At 35.4% G+C, this 26,460-nt stretch overlaps 1 protein-coding gene across 1 annotated transcript in view; it reads right to left on the bottom strand.

The window, feature by feature from the left end:
* Nucleotides 1-4,575: 4,575 nt before the first annotated feature.
* The window catches only part of PTPRQ (protein tyrosine phosphatase receptor type Q), a 199,313-nt gene continuing 177,428 nt past the window's right edge, over nt 4,576-26,460 (bottom strand). Inside the window, exons 40-45 of the mRNA XM_042990863.1 lie at nt 21,004-21,138; nt 20,680-20,805; nt 19,413-19,561; nt 10,361-10,496; nt 5,082-5,205; nt 4,576-4,847 (exon numbers count right to left, since the gene is read on the bottom strand). Of these exons, the coding sequence (XP_042846797.1) occupies nt 4,810-4,847; nt 5,082-5,205; nt 10,361-10,496; nt 19,413-19,561; nt 20,680-20,805; nt 21,004-21,138 (708 nt within the window). The 3' untranslated portion in view covers nt 4,576-4,809. The remainder of the gene's footprint in view (nt 4,848-5,081; nt 5,206-10,360; nt 10,497-19,412; nt 19,562-20,679; nt 20,806-21,003; nt 21,139-26,460) is intronic.

Here is a 26,460-nt window from a genome sequence, read left to right as displayed (position 1 = left end):
CCTGAGCCGAAGTTGGACACTTAGCCAAGTAAGCCACCCAGGAGCCCCTATTCTGTAACCTTTTTAGTTACTTATACTTAGCAGCTTTTTGTTTTTATAGATTTGTCAACAATTTCCTCACACATGATTACACCTTTTACTCACAAAGACAATTTTGTGTCTTCATTTACAAACCATATTTCTTTTATTTCTTTTTCTTGCCTGATTGAAATGGCTAGGAACACCAGTACAATGTTGAATGGAAGTTGTGAGAGTGGGTATTTTTGCCTTTTTCTTGATCTAGGTTGAAGGCCTTCAATATTTCATCATTATGTATGATATTAGCTCTAGCTTTTTTGTAATTGCCCTTAATCAGGTCGAGGAGGTACTTTCAGAACTTTGAATATGTCATTGCATTATGTATTGGCTTACATTATTTCTGATAGAAGCCACCATATTTTCTTACCTTTGAATCTCTGAATGGGTCTCTATTTTCTTTGTTGCCTTTAAAATTTCTATCTTTACCATCAACTTTCAGTAAATTGATTATGATATGCAGCTCTCACCTTGCTAAACATGGTCTTGGGCACAGCAGTTAAACTTTCATCATATTTATCTGTAATATGGGACTCTGCAGATCTTAAAGAATTTTGTAAGGATTAGTTGGGATGACGTATACATAAAAGTGTTCTAAAAACTTTATAATTTACTAAAATGGCTTTCCAATTCAAGAATGCTTTTAGTGAAAATTAAAATAATTTAAATTTGTGATTTTAGAAACATAGTATTGTTAACAGAATAATGCTTTTTGTTACCTTGTATTAAGTTACAGTTTTATTTTCAAATGAATGGTATTGCAGACACTGATTCAGAATATCGAGGTGAAATGTCCAAAAGCAAACTATTCTTGACTTGTTTTCCAAATCACATTTTATGGTATTTGTGTACATGTCTATCTATTCATTTTAGTCCAGAATTTCCTTGAGAATGCTCAAATCATTCATGAAAAAAGCATCATTGTCTTATTTAGCATAAGTCTATATAACTGCCATAATTTTCTCTTCGATGTGTGCATGTGAAACATACACATGTATATGACACACAAATATGGCACTATTGTCAAAAAATACAATGCAATCTTTAAATGAAATGCATCATCTTGCTGATAAGCATTAAACAAACCGATCAGTCTGGCTAAAAGATTAACTTTGTAGATTTCATTATACTTTTAGAAACACTTTCATGTATGCGATCCTATCTATTCCTCAGAACATCTTCATGAGCTGGTGGGTGTATGAGTCCTGATTCCACATGAAAACTCCATGCACAGTAATGAAGTCTTTAACATGAAATATTATTTGTCCTAAAAAGGCAATCTAGTGCTCGCTTCGGCAGCACATATACTAAAAAGGCAATCTATTTTTCCAAGATTATGCTTTATATACTTTTTTCATATTTTCAGTTTTTCATATCATTTGAGAATTTCAGATCACTTTGTGTTCCAGGATTTATCAAACATTTCATTTGAGTTTTCTGAAAGTTGGCCCATGAAAATGGACTTACCACAATAATGTGATGGACTTACAGGATGCATACTTTGTTGAACTTAAATTCCATTTTTAAAATCTAGTGTTTGGTACCAGATGTGGAGAGTGAATCACCATCTCTTTTTATGAAGAGGGCAAGGTTTAATTAGCCTTTTTCAAAAGACTTATTATACATTTCACCTATAAACTGAGAGAAGAAAATTATGCGTTTTAAAGCAGGATGAAAGTTGAGGTGATACCCACAGCTGCTCTCGTCTCTGGCAAACCATTCTGAGAGGCTCCAGTTTCATTTGGTTCAGATGAAACACATGTTGCTCATTTATTGTACATGTGCTTCAACGTATTTTGACAAATCTGATCTAAAAATGTTACAGATGTTCCTCATTATTCTAATTTGCACTTAGTAACTACCTATAGAACTTGGCTATATACTGGCCGTTTCACAATCTAGGTAGGAGAAAATTTAGCTGTCACTGATATGTGTTTTAATTCAATTTTAGTTACAATTTTGTGATACAGTTAGATATACACATTTAACAGGTGTTCTGTTATACAGTTGTGAACTGTGTACAATTCACAACTGTATACAACTGTGAGTGAAGAGAAAGCTTTGTTTTAACAGGTTTCAAATAATTTCAGGTGGACATGAAATTATTCTGATCTTGTCTTTTAGAAATTTGCTATTCAAAAGGGGCGCTTGGGTGGCTCAGTCAGCTAAGCATCTGACTTCAGCTCAGGTCATGATCTCACAGTTTGTGGGTTCAAGACCAGCATCCGGCTCTGTGCTGATAGCTCAGAGCCTGGAACCTGTTTTGCGTTCTGTGTCTCCCTCTCTCTCTGCCCCTCTCCCATTCGTGCTCTGTCTCTCTCAAAAATAAATTTAAAAAACATTAAAAAAAAGAAATCTGCTGTTCAGTGTATGGTCTGAGATCAGGCAGCAATATTATAACTTGAATACTTACTAGAAGTGAAGAATCTCAGGTCCTACCCCAGAACTACTGAAATAGAATCTGCATTTTAACACAATCCCCAGGTGATTTATATATACATTAGAGTTTCATAAGCACTGTTTTAGAAGAGACCTAATGTTATAACTCTGTTATAACACACACACATATACATAGTGTGTATGTATGTACACACATACACATATGTTTTGTACACACACATATACATAGACCCACGGGTGAAACCTGAAACTGTTCACTGTACACATCTGTTGTATACAGATATTGTAAAAAGTGGGCTGGCCTGTAGATCAAACTTGTTTATTTTCTTATCATTCAATACATTAAAAAATAATCTCACCAGTACTTTCCACAGGCTGTCTTCCATGTATACAAAAACCCATATCATAAGTACTGGCTCACCACACATTTTCCTTTTTTTTTTTTTTTTACATTAATTTATTTTGAGAGAAGGAGAGAGAGAGAGGGAGGGAACATACACAAGCAGGGGAAGGGCAGAGAGAGAGGGAGAGAGAGAATCCCAAGCAGGCTCTATGGCACTGTGAGTGCAGAGCCCTACATGAACCATGAGCTCATGACCTGGGCCAAACTCAAGAGTCCCATGCTTAACCAACTGAACCACCTAGGTTACCCCTCACCACATATTTTCAATGACTGACACATGAAGGAAACAGAAGAACTTGTACTTCAACTTAAATCTTTTAGAATTCTCATCATTTCTTACTGTTTTCTGTAACTTTCTGTAGGATAAACTTGGTTGGAACAGTAGTGAATTGTATTATTTACACTTCTTTGCCATGAAAAAAACAAGAAGCAGGACTGCTTGTAAGATTAAAGAATTTAATTTCTTGGGTAATGAATTTGATTTTAAAATTTCTTGCTATCTATAGATACTGTGGGAAGTGATTATACATTAATTATATATACTATATCACTATATTGTAGTTATATATAATTCATTATATTATTTAAGGTAATTATCAATTACATCTTAATATGTAATAAAAATAAAATTTTTACACATAAGGACCTCTGAAATCATGTTGCAAACTAACTCAATTCTTTAAAATTCAATTTTATTGGCTATCATATTTCCTATATGTACATGCCAGCAGAAATAAGCATAATTTCCTATATGTATATGCCGGCAGAAATAAGGTATAATTCTTATCACAGAAGAAATAGAATAATTGATACTATTTTGTTTTATGATCCTTAATTGAAATCTATGACAAAATAATTTCATTATAGTTCAAAACTTTCTTAGCACATTGTCACTAACAGAAGAGAGGCTGTAATATGTTTTTAAAAATCTCTCATTTGCTACAACCTGGTTAATTTCTTTGTTTCCAGTTCCACCAAATACACTCCTCAATAATTTACTTTGGGAAATGAAATAAAGGCCATTTTATATAATCTATTCAGAAGTTTCTGTTGGCACCACAGCAGCACGTCGTTAGGTTACAAGCTTGCCATATATACATCATACATTTCTGCTGAAGAAACCTTTCTAAACTGTTAATATTAGGTTGAATAGATATCTAATGGACAAATATTCTGATATCTTTAACTATGTATTTAACTATACAACATAGTGGTACAGCTTGTCCTGAAAAATGTACGAACGTAGACAGTACAAATGTACTCTACAACTTGACATGAGCAATAGCACTGTTTAATTTTTCTTTTTGTTTTTTCAAACTAAAGATCACAATGCAACTTAAATAGCCCTCAGTGTCCCCGAAGAGCTACTGTGTGTTGCATAAAGGCTAAGTAATCCCTGCAGTGTCAGAGGGTTACCGTTCAGCTGTTCGAGATCATGAGATGATATCTCAGCACTCATAAAACAGAGATTCAAAACACAGGGGTGTACATGGAAGTACAGATCATTATGACAGTCCTGGAAGTCATCCACAAGAAACGTCAACACCCTGGAGGCCAAAATAACACTACTGAATCAACATTTACAACTTTTGTTCAAATTCGATCCAATATGCAGGGAAATTTTACATAGAAAGATCATAATGATAATTTTCCATTTGGCTTATTCCAAAAATGTGGAAGACTTCAAAAATCTCTGGGATATTTTTTCTTAAACATTTTACATGCATATTTATTCTGTACAAAACAAATAATTATCCTCAATTAGCTATTTCCTACAACTATTCATAAAATGTCAATCCATTTAGTAAGGCACAGTAACAGAAACATTGAGATTTCTTTAAGGTTGTACATTTCAATTCAGAAGAGCAAGGGGGAAATTTTGGCCCCTGGGATTTGAAAATATCTTCAGTTGTAATGTTTGGTCTGGATATTTACATGGTGGTTTCTTCCCATTCAAGCTCAACATCACCTATAACATAAAGTAACATGTCACAAGAGATATTTTAACTGAAGCTACCAGTTAAAAATATTTAAGTGCTTCATGGCAAAAATACGAAGAGAGGCTATTATCTTAACTTGGATTAGAGAGAAATAAAAAAAATTGTTATGTGCATTAGCCAAGCTATTAAAACATTTTCAACATGTGTTTATTATGTAATTAATCTCCTGGTAAACTAGTAAATTGTACAATTTGCCTGGTTACCTTCCATGGCATCCAAAGAGTCCATCTTCTGAAGTGCTGAATAGTTAACAAAACAGATGGGCTGGTTACTTCCTTTACTTGATAAGAGATCCAGAATGCACTGGTATAAAAAGATATACTGTGCCTAGACACCAAAGAAAGAGTGGTTAAATACATGGATACGGAGGAGATTTTTCTTAGATCATAAATAGATCTAATTTGATCTTACCATGAACTTACCAGAACTTACCATGTATATAAATGATTTTCTATCATTTCAAACATAAGGTTTTCTAAGTTCCTGTGGCTTCTTGTTTCTTTTTTTTTTTAATACTTATCATTAAACCCCATGCTAATATGTTTCTGCTTGCTGTGATTATTTTAAAAAGTAGCAAATTAGATTATTTGTGAATTAGATCAAATTAGATCTATTTATGAATTTCCTTTTTCCTCTTAGGTCTAAATTAGTAATTTTTTCCTATAAATAGTTTTCTTTTTAGAATGATTAGCATGGTTGTTGGCATGCAGATGCTAAATTTGCTTTCACTATCTGTGAGTGAGCATATCTATACACCATCAGCACATTTAAAATACATTTAACAATTCTGTTAATCACCTGACACTTGGCCTACTTAATGTCAAGTTTCTGGTCTTTATTTGTAACTATAAGGTAGTTGATCACTGAAATATCCTAACACCCACACTCTGGACAAGGACTCCTAACATTTCCTCTGAATGTTTAGGCTAAATTCAGTACTATCTAGCTTCTTGAAGTTTTTTTTCAATATAATTCAGTAACCTGTTAGCATTTCTGAGTTTGGACTTTCACAAAGATACTTAAGGTCAAGTCAGAGAAAATCATCCTCACTTTTACATAGGAAACAACTGCTGTTAAAGGAATATAACAAAATATATATACATATATATACACACACACACAGACAGACACACACACACACACACACATAACTAATTTAATAGAATGTCCTCTATCTATCTATCTATCTTCAGAGGTTATATTCATATCTATTGCTACTGTATATCAAAATCTTTTTGGAATTCCTCCACTGAAACTGTCTTCAGAAACTGTTGGTCATTATTATGAATATCTATTTCTTCATGAATTACAAAATGTTTCCAAACATCTCATCTCATCTCATCTCATCTCATCTCATCTCATCTCATCTCATCTCATCTCATCTCATCTCATCTCATCTCATCAGAATGTCAGTTCTGTGAGGGCAGGACTCTGTCACACTCATTGCTATATTCCCATTGTCTGTAATTGTGCCTGGCATGTAGCAGTTACGTAACAAATGTTTGTTGACTTAGTACCATTTAATTCTCATTCCTAGCCAACCTTTACCATTCAAGGAACAATTTCATGTGGACAACGTTCAGAAGTCATTAGGGATTAGGTTTTATAAGTGAGTGCACGATCAAGTTGCATAATTCAGTTTTGGTAAGAAATAAAGTGTTGTTAGAAAGTAATAAAAATTCTGTTGAAATTACTAGTAAATTACTTCTCAAGGTAATTCTAAAAAAGTGTTTTCAAATATACATCCCACGATGAATAACATTATTGGCAGAAATATACGGACACAATATATCTTCTCCAAAAATTACAATCTTGGAATTTATGAGTTTTGGTATTTTTTATAAAATCTCATTTGAATTTGAAGTCACATTTGATATGTGAAGCTTCTGACTGTCCCGATCTCATTTTCTCCACTGGAAAGAATGATGTGTGTAAATTCTGCCAGCAGGGCAGGCTGAGCTCCACGGCCAGTACTATATTTTCCAAGATCCCTCTGTCATGGTGTGTTATTGCCAAAGAGGCAGTGATGAGTTCAATTCCAGCTTCTACCTTAGATAATCATGGTATCTTAAGAATTAAACTTTTCTGATGTTTGGCTTCCTCATGTGGAAGATCATAACACCTATGTTGTGATATTTAAAGGATTTAATATATATAAAGTGCCTGGCAAAAAACTACATACAACAAATATATGAGTTTTTTTTTTCTTTTACCCTAAGGCTTCACATCTGTTAATTTCCAGGAAAACCACAGCAGGGAAGGGACTCATCCAGATTAACCCTTATTGGAAGTACCGAAAGCATCTCAGCATGTTATCTTATTGCATACTATTCTCTCAGAAAGTTCTTGGGGCTGCTATGAACTATTTTTTGGTAGACAATGAAAGAACTCATAGCTCTCTCCTGGGTCTGGGCCATGCCCCTCTGGGGCCTTTTAGTGGCAAAATATTGCTGAGGTTCCCACCTCCTCACCCCTGCCCATGGCTACTGTAGCATGTGCCAAGACAGCATTCTTTATAGAAATTGGAACTACTCCCGAGTGCAACAGAAGAAAGTAAGAAACCACTCTTGGGCAAGGCAATAGTGGTTTGTAAGGACTGGAGTCAAGAACTGTGGTCATTTTCCTTTTTTATCACCACAGAAAAAAGACAGCAAAGAGCATAACTTTGGGAATGAAGTGAGGTGAAAGAGAGCTTTTGAGAACCAGCTTTTCAGCAAGTAGGGAATCCAGAAGAATTCTGTCAGATATTTACCGCATGCTGGGCATTTACTGCATGTTGGTGCTTTAGATACTTTCTCTTATTTGATACTGACAATAAACTTGTGAAAAGTAAAACATGACTATTTTACAAAAGAGAAATAACTAAAAGAGTTTAATTAAACAAAGTCACAGACCAGCAATTAATTAGCTGAACTGGAATCTTAACTCAATTTTCTGACCTCAAAACTCATGCTCTTTCTATTCCCTTGCCTACCCTGCAACATAGTACTCGGGCTGGTTAAACAAGCATAACATATGAAGCTTATAGCATATACTGGGCACTAAATTGTGTGAAATTATTAACCGGCATTCTTGAACATACACTTTACAAAGTCTGGTGCCACAAAACTTAGAGCAAGTCAAAATGTTTCCAATTTTTATTATCTGAGGATTGACTCTAGATTCTAAAAGGAAACAATATCCCAATCAGCCCCACCCTCTATAATATCCAAAAGAGTCAACCAATCTTTATCATTGCCAAGAACACTGAGTGCTTGTGCACATGTGTACATCCAGGAACATGGGAGGAAAATGTTAGCTTTCTATTTATTCTTATTGTTAACAAAAATAAGAAAGAATTTGGGTTTAAATAATGGTTAATAGTTGGATTTATATTGGACCCCTTATAATTGAGGACACCTAATTTGTGGGCTCACTGCAAAATGAAAATATGAGTTTCCTCCCTCAAAAAATATTAATGATTTTCAAGACAGTGACAGCAAACGCTGCATCAAGTGCCCTTTTGAGCATGAGCCCTGTGAGATTGTGCCTGTCACACCCAGGAAGTCAACCCTGGTCACAAGTTATATTCCGTTTCTGAAGTATCCTAAAGGAAGAGTGATACTTCACTCATTTGTTCCCTTTCAGCATAGAAGAGAATGTACATGGATTACATTACCTAATTTTACCTAACCATCACAAAACTGAAGTGGCTTAGAAAGATTCCTACAAAGAGACTGTGGATTGAAGGCAGTATTTATCATATAAGCCCAAATGAATGACAAGGAAACAGCAAGGCTGAAATTCTTTGTACCTCTAGAATAATCTTATGGTCATTCTAGTCAGTAAAAACAACAGTGTAATGAAATCTGATAAAAAGCTAGATCACTTGTTTAAAAATTATAAATAATTTAGAATATGTATCTAAAATCACGATTGAAATAGAATTACCTTGTGCTAAGTGTATATTTTATCTTTTGAAAATACTTAATGATAATATGAGAGCATCATAATTAGCAAGATTTCAAAATATTGGTTATTTGATCTTTATTACATGTTTTTTATTTCTCATTTTGTATGCTTTATAATTTACATAATTTTTCAATCTACATTTAAAAAATAAATATAGAATTATTGGAGTTGAATGTGCAAATATTTTTCCTGAAAGGGATGTGCAGTCCACAAAGTTTAGATGTCTCTGGTGCAGCCAGCATCTTCCTAAGAACATTAACGTTCCCCTACATGGTATTGTAAGTTCTGGGGTCAAAAAAGGTTCAAGGATTTCATAATCATGTAAGTTTGGAAAAAGATGCCCACAGGGGCTCTACATTTGTAATTGTAATGCAAAGTAGCATAGAGCCTTTAAGAAATTTTAAGATCAGTTTAACTTCTTTTCAAACTTATTAAAGCCAAGAACCTGTTTTCTCACACCTTTAACAACTAGGATGCTATTTGTGTTTTCTAGTAGGTATTGTGGAAAATATGGTTAAGGCAGGCCTGTATATTTACTGTGAAAAAATTTCTATTTGAAGAACATAAAAATACCAATTCATATATACAGACAGAAACATCTTACATGTTACCGATAGACAGACTTGGGCTTGAATTGTGGTTCTGAAACTAATTAATAGTATAACCTTATTATATCATTTAAATTCTTCAAAGGGAACATCTGCTTCCCTACTTATAAAGCAGAGCCAATAACTGCTAGTCTGTTGATTAGTTTTATTGGCACTTCTTTACAAATAAAGGATTAAATGAGATAATACACGTTAAGGATTTAGTATTATACTGTGTGACTTTTTTAATGAAGAAAAAAATATATTTTGTAAACATTTTTGCCTACAAACCAAAACAACAGAACAAAATACTCCAAAATAGTTAGTTGATAGTATGCTATGATGATCATTAGTACTATTATACAATAGGGGTAAATATGGACAAATGAAATACATAAAACCCCATAACAGTATTTTAAACTTTTCCCAAATATAATTTTTAGCATGTTTACAAAAGAAATTGATTTGATTCATTTCCTGAGCTTCTCAAATTTGCCAAATGCTAAAGACAGATCAATTTTATTTTCTATATACTTATCAGTATAAACTGATTATTTTCATATCAGTATATATGATATGAATCAGTATATATATATGTATATATATATATATATATACACACACACATATATATATATATATATATATGTATATATATATATATATATCAGTCTAAACAAAAATATTTTCTATATACTTATCTACTTATCAGTATAAACAAGGTAGGAAGGATGACCAGTGAGTAACAGTGCACAGGGGTGACTATGCTGCATGAGCTGCCCTTCCCCAATCCCCTCCCCCCTAGGAGGTTTATAATACAGCAAAAGAGAGCAGAGCGGCTGCTATGCAAATAAGGTTTCAAGTCCATGCCCAACCAGACTGCTGCCACTAATATCCTCCCTGTAGAAATTATAGAGCACTGCACACGGTTTTAGACATCTTACCAGGTTCTGCACCATGCACATTCTTTCACTTCTCAGTTCAGCTACTAATCCATATATATCCACAAAATCATGATCATTTATATGTTGTGTTAAGTGGTCCAGAGCAATAAAAACTCCAGTTCTTCCAACTCCAGCACTGCAGGAAGAGTGAATATTGTTCAGCAAAAGATTGTTCATGTTGATAGTAAAGAAGAAAATGAACTATGATAATAATAAATCCTAAACAGTTCTTTTTCTTATTTGGAAGTAGATTTTCTTTGGAGTGTGTATGGATTTGTATTGTTACCAAGACTAGATAGACCAAGATGATTATCATTAGCACTCTCATCAAATGTTTGAGTTTTTTTTAAATATGAAATTTATTGTCAAATTGGTTTCCATACAACAGCCAGTGCTCATCCCAACAGGTGCCCTCCTCAATGCCCATCACCCACCCTCCCCTCCCTCCCACCCCCCATCAACCCTCAGTTTGTTCTCAGTTTTTAAGAGTCTCTTATGCTTTGGCTCTCTCCCACTCTAACCTCTTTTTTTTTCCTTCCCCTCCTCCATGGGTTTCTGTTACGTTTCTCAGGATCCACATAAAAGTGAAAACATATGGTATCTGTCTTTCTCTGTATGGCTTATTTCACCTAGCATAACACTCTCCAGTTCCATCCATGTTGCTACAAAGGGCCAGATTTCATTCTTTCTCATTGCCAAGTAGTATTCCATTGTATATATAAACCACAACTTCTTTATCCATTCATCAATTGATGGACATTTAGGCTCTTTCCATAATTTGGCTATTGTTGAAAGTGCTGCTATAAACATTGGGGTACAAGTACCCCTATGCATCAGCACTCCTGTATCCCTTGGGTAAATTCCTAGCAGTGCTACTGCTGGGTCATAGGGTAGATTGATTTTTAATTTTCTGAGGAACCTCCACACTGTTTTCCAGAGTGGCTGCACCAGTTTGCATTCCCACCAACAGTGCAAGAGGGTTCCCATTTTGCCACATCCTTGCCAGCATCTATAGTCTCCTGATTTGTTCATTTTAGCCACTCTGACTGGCATGAGGTGATATCTCAGTGTGGTTTTGATTTGTATTTCTCTGATGAGGAGCGATGTTGAGCATGTTTTCATGGGCCTGTTGGCCATCTGGATGTCTTTAGAGAAGTGTCTATTCATGTCTTCTGCCCATTTCTTCATTGGATTATTTGTTTTTTGGGTGTGGAGTTTGGTATGTTCTTTATAGATTTTGGATACTAGCCCTTTGTCCGATATGTCATTTGCAAATATCTTTTCCCATTCTGTTGGTTGCCTTTTAGTTTTGTTGGTTGTTTCCTTTGCTGTGCAGAAGCTTTTTATCTTCATAAGGTCCCAGTAGTTTATTTTTGCTTTTAATTCCCTTGCCTTTGGGGATGTGTCAAGTAAGAAATTGCTGCAGTTGAGGTCAGAGAGGTCTTTTCCTGCTTTCTCCGCTAGGGTTTTGATGGTTTCCTGTCTCACATTCAGGTCCTTTATCCATTTTGAGTTTATTTTTATGAATAGTGTAAGAAAGTAGTCTAGGGTCATTCTTCTGCATGTTGCTGTCCAGCTCTCCCAGAACCACTTGTTAAAGAGACTTTTGTCCATTGGATATGCTTTCTTGCTTTGTCAAAGATTAGTTGGCCATACTTTTGTGGGTCCAATTCTGGAGTCTCTATTCTATTCCATTCGTCTATGTGTCTGTTTTTGTGCCAATACCATGCTGTCTTGATGATTACAGCTTTGTAGTAGAGGCTAAAGTCTGGGATTGTGATGCCTTCTGCTTTGGTTTTCTTCTTCAATATTACTTTGACTCTTTGGGGCCTTTTGTGGTTCCATACAAATTTTAGGATTGCTTGTTCTAGCTTCGAGAAGAATGCTGGTGCAATTTTGATTGGGATTGCATTGAATGTATAGATAGCTTTGGGTAGTATTGACATTTTAACAATATTTATTCTTCCAACCCATGAGCACGGAATGTTTTTCCATTTCTTTGTTACCTTCTTCAATTTCCTTCATAAGCTTTCTATAGTTTTCAGCATACAGATTTTTACATCTTTGGTTAGGTTTATTTATAGGTATCTTATGCTTCTTGGTGCAATTGTGAATGGGATCAGTTTTGTTTTTTGTCTTTCTGTCACTTCATTATTAGTGTATAAGAATGCAACTGAGTTCTGTACATTAATTTTGTACCCTGCAACTTTGCTGAATTCATGTATCAGTTCTAGCAGACTTTTGGTGAGTCTAACGGGTTTTCCATGTATAGTACCATGTAATCTGTAAGAAGTGAAAGCTTGACTTCATCTTTGTGAATTTTGATGCATTTGATTTCCTTTTGTTGTCTGATTGCTGATGCTAGAACTTCCAACACTATGTTAAACAACAGCAGTGAGAGTGGACATCCCTGTTGTGTTCCTGATCTCAGGGGGAAAGCTCTCAGTTTTTCCCCATTGAGGATGAGATTAGCTGTGGGCTTTTCATAAATGGCTTTTATGATGTTTAAGTATGTTCCTTCTATCCCAACTTTCTTGAGGGTTTTTCTTAAACCTGAATTTTGTCAAATGCTTTTTCTGCATCAATTCACAGAATCATGTGGTTCTTATCTTTTCTTTTATTAATGTGATGTATCATGTTGATTGATTTGCGAATACTGAAACTAGCCCTTGCAGCTCAGGAATGAATCCCATTGATCATGGTGAATAATTCTTTTTACATGCTGTTGAATTCAGTTTGCTAGTATCTTGTTGAGAATTTTTGCATCCATATTCATCAGGGATATTGGCCTGTAGTTCTTTTTTTTTTTTTTTTTTTTTTTTTTTTTTTTGCTGGGTCTCTGTCCGGTTTGGGAATCAAAGTAATGTTGGCTTCATAGAATGAGTCTGGAAGTTTTCCTTCCCTTTCTATGTTTTGGAACAGCTTGAGAAGGATAGGTATTATCTCTTCTTTAAATGTCTGGTAGAATTCCCCAGGGAAGCCATCTGGTCCTGGACTCTTATTTGTTGGGAGATTTTTGATAACTGATTCAATTTCTTCTCTGGTTATGGGTCTGTTCAAATTTTCTATTTCTTCCTGTTTGAATTTTGGAAGTGTGTGGGTGTTTAGGAATTTGTCCATTTCTTCCAGGTTGTCCAATTTGTTGGCATATAATTTTTCACAGTATTCCCTGATAATTGCATGCATTTCTGAGGGATTGGTTGTAATAATTCCATTTTAATTAATGATTTTATCTATTTGGGTCCTCTCCCTTTTCTTTTTGAGAAGGCTGGCTAGAGGTTTATCAATTTTGTTTATTTTTTAAAAAAACAAACTCTTGGTTTCATTGATCTGCTTGGCTGTTTTTTAAAAAATTCTTTATTGTTTATTTCTGCTCTGATCTTTATTATTTCTCTTCTTCTACTGGGTTGGGGTGTCTTTGCTGTTCTGCTTCTAATTCCTTTAGGTGTGCTGTTAGATTTTGTATTTGGGATTTTTCTTGTTTCTTGAGATAGGCCTGAATTGCAATGTATTTTCCTCTCAGGACTGTCTTTGCTGCATCCCAAAGTGTTTGGATTGTTGTATTTTCATTTTCATTTGTTTCCATATATTTTTAAATTTCTTCTCTAATTGCCTGGTTGACCTATTCATTCTTTAGTAGGGTGTGCTCTAACCTCCATGCTTTTGGAGGTTTTCTAGACTTATTCCTGTAGTTGATTTCAAGTTTCATAGCATTGTGGTTTGAAAGTGTGCATGGTATGATCTCAATTCTTTTATACTTATTAAGGGCTCTTTTGTGACCCAGTATATGATCTATCTTGGACAATTTTACATGTGCACTCGAGAAAAAAGTATATTCTGTTGCTCTGGGATGCAGAGTTCTAAATATGTGTGTCAAGTCCATCTGATCCAATGTATCATTCAGGGCCCTTGTTTCTTTATTGATTCTGTGTCTAGATGATCTATCCAGTGTTGTAAGTGGAGTATTAAAGTCCCCTGCAATTTCCAAATTCTTATCAATAAGGTTGCCTATGTTTGTGATTGTTTAATATATTTGGGGGCTCCTGTATTCGGTGCCTAGACATATATAATTGTTAGCTCTTCCTGATGGATAGACCCTGTAATTATTATATAATGTCCTTCTTCATCTCTTGTTACAGCCTTTAATTTAAAGTCTAGTTTGTCTGATATAAGTATCGCTACTCCAGCTTTCTTTGACTTCCAGTGGCATGATAGATAGTTCTCCATCCCCTCACTTTCAATCTGAAGGTGTCCTCAGGTCTAAAATGAGTCTCTTGTAGACAGCAAATAGATGGGTCTTGTTTTTTTTAATCCATGCTGATACCCTATGTCTTTTGGTTGGAGCATTTAGTCCATTTACATTCAGTGTTATTATTGAAAGATATGGGTTTAGAGTCATTGTGATATCTGTAGGTTTCATGCTTGTAGTGATGTCTCTGGTACTTTGTGGTCCTTGTAACATTTCACTCATAGAGTCCTCCTTAGGATCTCTTGTAGGGCTGGCTTAGTGATGATGAGTTCCTTCAGTTTTTGTTTGGAAAAACCTTTATCTCTCCTATTCTGAATGACACACTTGCTGGATAAAGGGTTCTTGGCTGCATATTTTTTCTGTTCATCACATTGAAGATTTCCTGCCATTCATTTCTGGCCTGCCCAGTTTCAGTAGATAGGTCTGCTACTACACTTTGTGTCTACCTTTGTATGTTAGGGCCTGTTTATCCCTAGCTGCTTTCAGAATTCTCTCTTTATCCTTGTATTTTGCCAGTTTCACTATGATATGTTGTACAGAAGATCGATTAAAGTTATATCTGAAGGGAGTTCTCTGTACCTCTTGGATTTCAATGCCTGTTTCCTTCCCCATATCAGGGAAGTTCTCAGCTATGATTTGTTCAAGTACACCTTCAGCCCCTTTCTCTCTCTCTTCCTCTTCTGGAATTCCTATAATACAGATATTGTTCCATTTGATTGCAATACTTAGTTCTCTAATTCTCCCCTCATACTCCTGGATTTTTTTCTCTCTTTTTCTCAGCTTCCTCTTTTTCCATAATTTTATCTTCTAATTCAGCTATTGTCTCCTCTGTCTCTTCAATCCATGCTATTTTTTTTTAACCAGTTGAACTTTTCCTCTTCTTTCATAATATTTTAAGGGGTATATTTGGAGAAGTATACAGATGATTTGTTTGTTTCAAGTTTTTATTTAAATTGTAGTTAGTTAACATGTAGTGTAATAATGGTTATAGGAGTAGAATTTAGTGATTTAACACTTACATACAACACCCAGTGGTCCTCACAAGTGCCCTCCTTAATCCCCATCACCCATTTAGCCCATCTTCCACTCACCTGCCTTCCATCAACTTTCAGTTTGTTCTCTATAGTTAAGAGTCTCTTATGGTTTGCCTTTTTCTTTATTTTTCCTTCCCCTGTGTTCATCTGTTTTGTTCCTTAAGTTCCACATATGAATGGAATCATATGGTATCTGTCTTTCTCTGAATGACTTATTTCACTTAGCATAATATATTCTAGCTCCATCCACATCATTGCAAATGGCAAGATTTCATTCCTTTTGATGGCTGAGTAATATTCCATTATATATACATACATATCAAGAAGTTTTTTTTTAAACTGTTGAACATTTTTAACACCAGAAACTTTGTATTGCACATATTTTTGGTTACGAATAGAAATGCTGAATATTAAAAATACCAACTCTTAGCCCTATAGCATTTACTCTGCTTCTTACTGGCAGTCTCTCATCTGTTCTTTTCACTTTCTTTTCTTAGAATTTTTTTTACTTCCTATAGATAATAAAATTGAAAAGCTGTTTCCTTTTAAGAAATTAGCTTAGGGTTGCCTGGGTGGCTCAGTCAGTTAAGCATTTGACTTCAGCTCAGGTCACGATCTTATGGTTTGTGAGTTTGAGCCCCGCATCAGGTTGTGTGCTGACAGCTCAGAGCCTGGAGCCTGCTTTGGATTCTGGGTCTCCCTCTCTCTCTATCCCTCTCCGACTAGTGTTCTGTCTCTCTCTGTCTCTCAAAAATAAATAAATGTAAAAAAAAAGTTTTTTTAATTAAAAAAAAGAAATTAGTTTCATACCCACGGACAAGTATGTGCTCCATAGAAATCATGAACTGATAAACTTGACAAGATTTATGCAGAAATTCCCATTAGAAGAAAAAGACTCATAGCTATTTGAACGGTTAACACAGGAAGTAAATATAAAAAAAGAAAAAAAGACACAGGGAAGGCCACCTAGTCTTATAAATGTTACTTTGAACAACATAAAATTGCCATTTTTGTAGGTAAGAAATAACTGAATCTTAGCAATTTCCCATGATTCAGCCATATACGAAATAATGAGCATTACAACATAAATCCAATTATGGTAACACATATATACACATGCCTGAACAGAGTAATTGGTAATTACATTATTCAATATATTTTGAATGTCAGACCCTGTCCAGGCATCTGGGGTGCAGCTATGAACAACAATCCAAAGTCCCTGCACTTGAGGAGCTTATTTTCTAGAGGACAGTGAAGGGCACTACACAAATACTGCATAGAATGTGCCTGGAGGTAATAAGCGCTATGAAGAAAGAGAAATCAGGTTAAGGAGAAGGTGTCTCTGATTATGTAATATTTGGAAAGAAACTCGCAAAAGGGAGCACACAGTGTGAGAGGAGCACTGCAGCCGGAGGGTGTGTCTGGGGAGGTGTGCGTGGAGCATGTTCTGCATGTTGGAAGAAGAGCAAGGAGCTCAGGGCCGGGGGACTGCCGTGGAGAGGTGAGAGGGGAGAGGCATCAGAGTACTTGCTTCAGGGCCACAGGTGGAGAGCGAGAGCAAGGGCAGAGTCAGGGATGACCCCGGGTTCTGGCACCATGGGGAGTGGACTTGCAGTTTACCAAGAGGGGACTGAGAAGGTGGAGTGAGGTTGGAGTTGAATCAAGTGTTCTGTTTTGGACACATCAAATTTTCAGTTTTGTGGTCATTCAGGTTGTCACATTAAATTGGCAGTTAAATGTACATCTAAGTTGAGGTGAGAAGCTGGGGTTAGAGATAAAAATTTAGTAGACAGTTTTAAATGATACCAAAGAGAATTATTAATTTGAGCATTCTTTTTTCTGATATTTCATCCATTTCTATTACAAAGGGGGAGACTCTCTCTCTCCCTCTCTCTCTGTCTGTCTTTCTATTGAAGTATAATTGACACACAATGTGACATTAGTTTCAGGTATACAACATAGTGATTCGGTTAAGTCTATAGATTATGCTATGTTCATCACAGTGTAGCTACTATCTGCTCTCTACTCTTTTTTTTTTTTAATTTTTTAATGTTTATTTTTGAAGGGGAGAGAGAGAGAGAGACATGAGGGGGGAGGTGCAGAGAGAAAGGGAGACACAAAATCCAAAGCAGGCTCTAGGCTTTGAGTTGTCAGCACAGAGCTCGACGTGGGGCTTGAACCTATGGACTGCAAGGTCATGACCTGAGCCAAAGTTGGACACTTAACTGACTGAGCCCCATGCTCTCTACTCTTTTTGAGGCTATAAGGGATTAGGTACTTTTCTTTTCTAATGGATGTTAGTGTCAGTATATGTGCAAGACACAAAGAAGCTAAAGGCAGCTACTGTTCATTAAAAATTTTAATCATCAATGACCCAGCTTAACAGGAATAGTTGACTTTAGAAGCAAGCTGTTAATCTATTTATATCATACACTATTTTGATGAAAATGTTATGTTTAGGGAGGGGAAATGGAAATAAGACAGTAAAAATGAGGCTTTTAATCTTTGTTCTGTATGCTTTTTAAACATAAATATTGTTTAGATATTTTGTAATGAGCAAGCATTTATGTATTACCTTTATAATTAAAAAAATGTAAAATATTCCTAGAAAATATATAATCATTTAAATCACATATTGAATTTTCTCCTCTAAATAAAAGTAAAAAACTTGGATGGATTAATATATTCTTACATCTTTAACCAGACTGATTATAGCATACACCTGTTAGAAAAATTATCAGTTATTGGAAAAATTATAATTAATAATTTATTAATTATTAATGTGATTAAGTACTGTTACCTAATAATTTTATTGCAGTAATAGACATGTAACAAACAATTTACCATTTTAACCATATTTAAGTACACAACTCAGTTGGCATGAAACACATTCACAACATTGTGCAACCATCACCACTATCCATTTCCAGAACTTTTTCATCATCCCAAGCAGAAGTTCTCATGAAACAACTAACTAAACAACATACGCATTATAACTCCCCATCTCTCTCTCCCTCAAGTCCCTGGTAACCACAATTTTACTTTCTGTCTCTATGAATTTACCTATTCTAGGCGTCTCATGTAAATGGAATCATAAAATAGTGTATTATTATCCACTTTTTCTCTATTTACAAACCAATTGTTGAAGAGACACAAGTTGAGACTTGTTAGAAAGTCTTGTTCTATCATGTTAGAAAACACAAATTAAATCAATCTGTCCAGAAAAACTCTGAATGCTAAAAACCTTGAATTTTATTTCTAAGTATTAAATACCAATGAAAATGAGGAGACAATTTTCAACTTGCAGTTATATTCTCTTAACCATGTTCAAAAAGCAGCCAAAGAAGGACATGAGAGTAGCTAAAGTTTGTCCAAATTTGTTATAATACTTGGGTTGGTCACCCAATTTAATCTTTATTTTAAAGTTCATTTTCTTTTATTCTTTACAACTCAAATCTAAAAATTCTTTTTACAAAAAATTAAATTATGATAGTAGACTAATGCCAATTGAAATAATAAAGGATCTGATGTTTATTTGTAAAATTCTTAAAATCCTACACACACACACACACACACACACAAACACACACACACGACACCATACACACACATCAAGGGGCTACAATTAAAAAAAAATTAAAGACTTTCCTTTGAGAGGCATAATCCAGTCAAGACTTCAGGAAAGTTCCCTTATCAATGGTATCATGATAATTGGGTTTAAATGCCATTTCTAGTGTTTCATATAAGGTTCTGAAAATATCTTCCTTACCTGCAGTGAACAATCATAGGTGTTGTGTCATGTGCTCTGCTTGCTCGAACCAACTTTACAAAGTGAACCAGAGGGGCACTGTTTTCAGGGACTCCATGCTCAGGCCAAGCAGTAAAGTTGCACTGTCTCACGGTCATACAATCTCCATGCTAGGCAACATGACAGATTAAAGAAGCACGATACAATTATTAAAGTACCACAATGAAGGTTTAAGGCAGCTATGTCTTAGCTTTTGAAGGTGATCTTTTAAAAATGACTATTTACCAAACGGAAGAAACTATGTTTTCATGATTTCCTGCAAGACAGGTCTTCTATTATTGCTACAATAAAGCAAATTGCCTTTCAGCATGAATGGCAACAATAAAAAAGCTTACAAACAGAGGATAATATAGAGTGTTTATATTCAAATGTAGTGTAACATTTCGTAGGACAAGAATTGTAGAGTTTAAAACAATTTTGTTCCGGGGCACCTGGGTGGTTTAATTGGTGAAGCATGGTTCAGTCGGTTAAGCATCCAACTTTGGCTCAGGTCATGATCTCACGGTTCGTGAGTTCAAGCCCCATGTCAGGTTCTGTGCTGAGCTCAGAGCCTGGAGCCTGCTTCAGATTCTGTGTCTCCCTCTCTCTCTCTCTCGCTCTGAACCTTCCCCACTCACTCTCTGTCTCTGTCTCTCTCCCTCAAGAATAAACATTTACAAATTAAAAATAAAAAAAAAAACAATTTTGTTCCAAAATGCAAACACATTCACCTATTATTCAAAACACAGGTAATGAGTGTCTGATAATGTTAGAAAGTATAAATTTCCTTAGATCGTTTTCTGTGTGTATAGGCATTTATACAAACTGGTAAGTGGGATCCCATACTATACCTTATGTGTTGGTTCTGGATTAAATAGAAAATCAAATTATTAAGATGAGGAAAGAGATTACTGATTAAGGAAATTCCTGTTTTAAGTCAAATATTATAGTTTCTTCATCAAATAAAAACCTAACAATCTAGTTATTTCCTTCTTTTTTTCCTTTGTCTACCTAACAATTTGGTGATAATTGGTTAATGTAAACTTTAACCATGAGATTTGGAATTAAACAAAGTGACACAGATATTGAGGTCAGTTACCAACTAAAAACTTTGGTTTAGAAAATATTAGGAAAGCACTGTTGAATGTAGAGGTATTGTTGCAAGGGGAAGTTCTGGGAATTAATTTTACTTCTAGACATTTAGAGACTCATATTTACTATTGTGTTCCCCGCCATTGCCTTTTTTTACCCTTTCAATTTTCAGATCCCTGATGGTCCAATCTATTTGAACATCCTCCATTAGCTTTGTAATCACTATATCTCCAAAGACAGTAACTGGTTTGTTGTCCTCTGGCCAATACTGATGGCATCTGATCTGTATTCAGAGAAAATCACCAGTCATAAGAACCACTGTTATATTAGAATATATATCACAGTTATTGCTACTAAGTTAAAACTGCCTCATAGACAGATGTCTAAGTTATTGATGACTCACAGCATTAGCTGAAATTGTCACACATATATTAAGACAATTGTAAGATAACATCTTGTGAAAGATTTTTAAATAACTTACCCGTCCTTTTTCAAAACACTGTGTTAGCATTACTAATGTTTTTGCTCTGGTTTCCCACACCATTCTCCAAAAATCCCCAACTGTTCCTGGTAATGGACCTTGGGTGGCAATAAATTCATTTGGACATAGGTAGCCCTAAAAGGATATAATTACAACATTAAATATATATATATATATATATATATATATATATATATATATACACACAATACATAAAAATATACTGGTTGTAAAATATATAATAGAATGTTGAATTCACCTACAAATTCACTATCTTGAATGAAGTACCATTAATATTTTGTTCAATTTCTTTACAGTATTAAAAGATGTACATTCTTCCATTGAAATAATATTTATGAGTTCCTACTGTGTGCTAGACACTGTTCTAGGAATTGGGGATTCAAGCCCTGGCAAAGACACTAAAATTCTTCTTCTCATTTATCTTATATTCTAGTTAGGGGGAGATAGACATTAAGTCTATTAATAAGTCCATTAAATAACCAAATTACACAGAATTTTTAAAGTGATAAGTGCTATGAAAGAGGGTTTTCAGAAAATATGGTGTTCAGAAAAGACTCATGGGTAATATCTTAGGGAAAATGTGAAGAAGGAAGGGAGTAAGCTCTGCAGGATTTGGGGGAAGGTATTCCAGGTACGAAGTCAAGTGTGACAGCATTAGAGGAATAATATGTCTAGAATTTAATAGCAAGTGGCTGGAATGGAGTAAATGAGGGAAGACAGTTATAGAAGATGACGTAAGAAAGAACAGGGGAGGGAGGATAAGGGTACTTTACATCCTAGTAGATAATTATAAGACTGGTTTTTACTCTGGATGATACAGAAACCTGATGAAAGGCTTTCAACATACAGTGTTCGAAGCATACACTCTATATGGTTTAGCAGTTTTACTCTGGTTTCTGTAAGAAGACCAGCCTATAGTGGTTAAACAGTGAAAGGAGGGGGTACCTGGGTGGCTCATTAAACAAGTCTGATTCTTGATTTCGGCTCAGGTCATGATCTCAGTTTGTGGGATGGAGCTCCACATCAGGCTCTGCACTGACAGCATGGAGCCTACTTGGGATTCTCTCTCTCTTTCTCTCTGCCTTCCCCTGCTCGTGTGCTTGCTTACTCTCTTTCCAAATAAATAAATAAATAAATACATACATACATACATACATACATACATACATACATACATATGTTTTTAAAAAGGTGAAAGAAGGAGAGTGGTTAGAAGGTTATTGCAACAATCCAACCACAGGGGTAATTTGGCTGGCAGCAATGGGGATGGTGAGAAGTGATAAGATATGGATATATTTTGAAGACAGAGTCAAGAGAATTTGCTGACGGACTGGATATCGGGTATAAGAATTTCAGAGGAAGATGGGGAAGACTTCTGGATGTAGATTTGAAGGGAAAATTAGGAATTTATAATTGACATATTAAACCTGAAATCCTTGTTAGATATTCAAGTGGGAATATCATGAAGGCAATTGGGTATATGAGTCTGAAATTCAGGAAGACATCCAAACTGGATGCATAATTTGAAAGTAATCATTGCATAGGTCTCAGTTAAAACACAATAATGGATGAAATCATGAGGAAATGCATTTGGAAAGAAATCATAAATTCAAGAATTGGGCTCTAGATAATTCCACTGTTTGGTGGTGGAGGAGATAACAGAGAACCAATGAGACTGAGAGGAAAGAGTCAAAGTTGTAGATGGAAAATTGAGAGAATGATGTCCTGGATACCCAATGAAGGAAGTGTTTCAAGGATGAGTAATGGTAATTATGGTAATTGAATAATGGTAATCGAATGGTAATCATTCGATTTATAAAATGTTTTTGCCAGTCATTTGCATTTCACTTTTTTTAGGGACTAAATGTCCTTTGGTACTATAGTATTCTATCAAAGTAGGGACAAATCTGTTTCTGATGTTATTACAGTTCATTTTCATCATGGGTTTAATACTTAATTTCTAATTATAGTAAAAATATATCCTTAAGTTAAAGTAATTTCAGGCATCTCAAGTTGACAAGAGAGATAATTGTGAGGTTTTGATGACTTTCTCATGTCCCATTGCATAGTGTTATTATTGTTAGCTCTCTTGAAAATATTTCTAAACTCATTTGTAAAGTTAGTGGCTGTTTATAGGGATGCAGTATCTTTTTTCCTCCCTACCTCTCTCCCACAGTCTATCCACTATCGAAATGTTCCAAGCTCTTTGTGAGTCCTAGCTTCAGGAGCACAATTCCCAAGAACAGCCAAGGGCAGAGGGATAAACACATATTAATCTAGTTACAGACCCTGGCCTGGAGTTTCCCAATCTTAAGGTATTTCCCTCAGACCACCTTCTGGTCTTCCCTTTCCCTTTCCCCAGACTTGGTGTGCTGCTTTTCCATCTGAAGAGTAGTTATTTTGCTTTCTTCCTTACCTCCCTGTACAGTTTTCCTTTGTAGATGGCTCCTGTCTTTTGCTTCTGGAAAAGTGTTCATGAACTTTCAGATGGAGGTACCATGGAACAAATTGGGGAGTGGGGGGAAATATCAGATGTATATTTCTGAGAAGTCTTCACTCTTTCTGAGGGAAGACTGCCTGACTTTGGGGATGGTGAAGTAAGGGACACTGATTTAATGGCTTTTCTATTTCCATCTGTTCCTGGCATTTCAAGCAAAGATTTACCCGAAAGCTAAGAGCAACAATATACTGCCCACTCCAATTCTGAAATCTTCCTTAATGTAGGGTGCTTTCCATCAGAGCCTGCTTACCATGCAGCTCAGTAATGATTTTGAATATCATTACATGTGGGTCATAGTGACTTTGTTGTAAGATTTATTATATTACAACATCACTTGATTATAGCAGGATATATATATTCAGAATTCTTAGTTTATTGCTCACCCTGCATTATCATCTTCCTATGGCTGTTTCCTGACAACCTATAATATTTAGAAGGGACACTGGGGTTTCATGAATATTCCTTTGTTTATGTAATCTGTGTAGGTTTAGTTATACCTACTAAAACCATCAGTTTCCTTTGTAATCACATTCATGCCCTATACTGTTACCCTCTATCTGGTTGAACATTAGAGGATGTGAGCTATTCTTTTGTACGTACTTATTGGGGAATAAAAATTATACAAATCAATACATCACTGATACAATTATTTGCCTTTGTCCTGTTCTATAGTATCACAAAACACATGATCATTAGCACATTGATTAAAGTTAAATGCATATATGCATCATTCTGTAAATCAAAGTAAAACTTCAGCATGCTATAGAGTTTAGGCTACAATGAAAATTAATAATCACAAGATTTCACCAAAATCTTTAGAGAAGAATTACATTTTCAAGGGAATTAATAATTTCATAAGTGGCTAAAATATTCTTACTGCAACAGAAAATGTGTGTGGCTTTTCAAAATGGATTTAAAATTCTTGCAGAAAAATAGGCTTGATTTAAAGTTTTTGCATAAATATTCAAAAGATCCCTTAACTCCTCTGAACCCTCCCTCACTTCCCCTATTAATAAATCTTAAATTCTCCAATTATTTATTTCTTTCACAATAGGACCCAATATATGACTGTAATTATGGAGTTATAATTAATCAATATAGAACTCAGAATGAATTTTCCCCCCTTAACAGAGGTTTCAAGGCAGGACGGAGCATCACGTAAGCAGAGTTCCAGTGGGACCAAAGGCAATGGCAGGCCTGGGAGTGAAGACCTATGAACAAGAAAATAATAAAAGACTATGGGCAGCAAAAACAAACAACCCAGTTAATAAATGGGCAGAATATATGAATAGACACCTTTCCAAAGAAGACATCCGGATGGCTAACAGACAGATGAAAAGATGCTCAAAAATCACACATCATCAGGGAAATACACATCAAAACCACATTGAGATACCACCTCATACTGGTCAGAATGGCTAAACTTAACAACACAAGAAACAACAGATGTTGGCGAGGATGCAGAGAAAGGGGAAACCTCTTGCACTGTTGCTGGGAATGTATACAGGTGCGGCCACTCTGGAGAATAGTATGGAGTTTCCTCAAGAAACTAAAAATAGAACTACCCTACAATCCAGCAATTGCACCAGTAGGTATTTACCCAAAGGATACAAAAATACAGATTAGAAGGGGTACACCATCTACATATGCACCCCAATGTTTATAGCAGCACTCTCAACAATAGCCAAATTGTGAAAAAAGCCTAAATGTCCATCAACTGATGAATGGATAAAGAAATTGTGGTTTATATACACAATGGAGTACTATGTGGCAATGAGAAAGAATGAAATATGCCCCTTTGTAGCAACGTGGATGGAACTGGAGAGTGTGATGCTAAGTGAAATAAGCCATACAGAGAAAGACAGATACCATATGGTTTCACTCTTATGTGGATCCTGAGAAACTTAACAGAAACCCATGGGGGAGGGGAAGGAAAAAAAAAGAGGTTAGAGTGGGAGAGAGCCAAAGCATAAGAGACTCTTAAAAACTGAGAACAAACTGAGGGTTGATGGGGGGTGGGAGGGAGGGGTGGGTAGGTGATGGGCATTGAAGAGGGCATCTTTTGGGATGAGCACTGGGTGTTGTATGGAAACCAATTTGACAATAAATTTCATATATTAAAAAAAAAAGATGTGGTACATACACACAATGGAATATGACTCAGCCATCAAAAAGAATGAGATCTTGCCATTTGCAACTATTGTAGATGGAGCTAGAGTGTATTATGCTAAGAGAAGTCAGTCAGAGGATGACAATTACCATTAATTTCACTCATATGTGGAATTTAGGAAACAAAACAGATGAACATATGGAAAGGGGGTAGAGAGAATAAAGGGAAATAAACCACAAGAGACTCTTCACAACAGAGAACAAACTGAGGTTTGATGGAGGGAGGTGGGTGGGAAATGGGCTAGATGGGTAATGGGTACTAAGGAGGGCACTTATGATGAGCACCGGGTGTTGTATGTAAGTGATGAATCACTGAATTCTACTTCTGAAACCAATATTGCACTGTATGTTAACTAACTAAAATATTAAAAATAATTAAAATTAAAATAAAAAAATAAAGTTAAAAATTAAAAGAAAAGAAAAACAGACTAGGGGCAGTAGAGGAAATCCTCAGGTGACTGTAGGGTCACCATGATAAGGATGGTTAACTTTGCTATATGTTAGAATTAAAGCCAGGGTGTGAAAATATACGGGAGCATATCTCATTTTTTAAAAAAAAACAACTGTATATTGGAGCTGTTCAGAGATAGAATCATCTGCCTTAGGAGGAAGTAGGTGAATCAATGCTGAGAGAAGCTAATAGGATTTTTAAAGAGACAGTTCCAAGGTGAATGGTTGACTTAAATAAGAACAAGGGCAATTCCTAACTCTGAGATTCCTCAGAGTGGTTGTGTCAACCCAAGTGGAGGTCTTGGGTGCATTTAAAG

This window comes from Panthera tigris, chromosome B4 (genome assembly GCF_018350195.1).
Source record: "Panthera tigris isolate Pti1 chromosome B4, P.tigris_Pti1_mat1.1, whole genome shotgun sequence".
Classification (NCBI taxonomy): domain Eukaryota; kingdom Metazoa; phylum Chordata; class Mammalia; order Carnivora; family Felidae; genus Panthera; species Panthera tigris.
The sequence above is the reverse complement of the archived record's forward strand: the minus strand, read 5'-3'. Positions and strand labels throughout refer to the sequence as shown.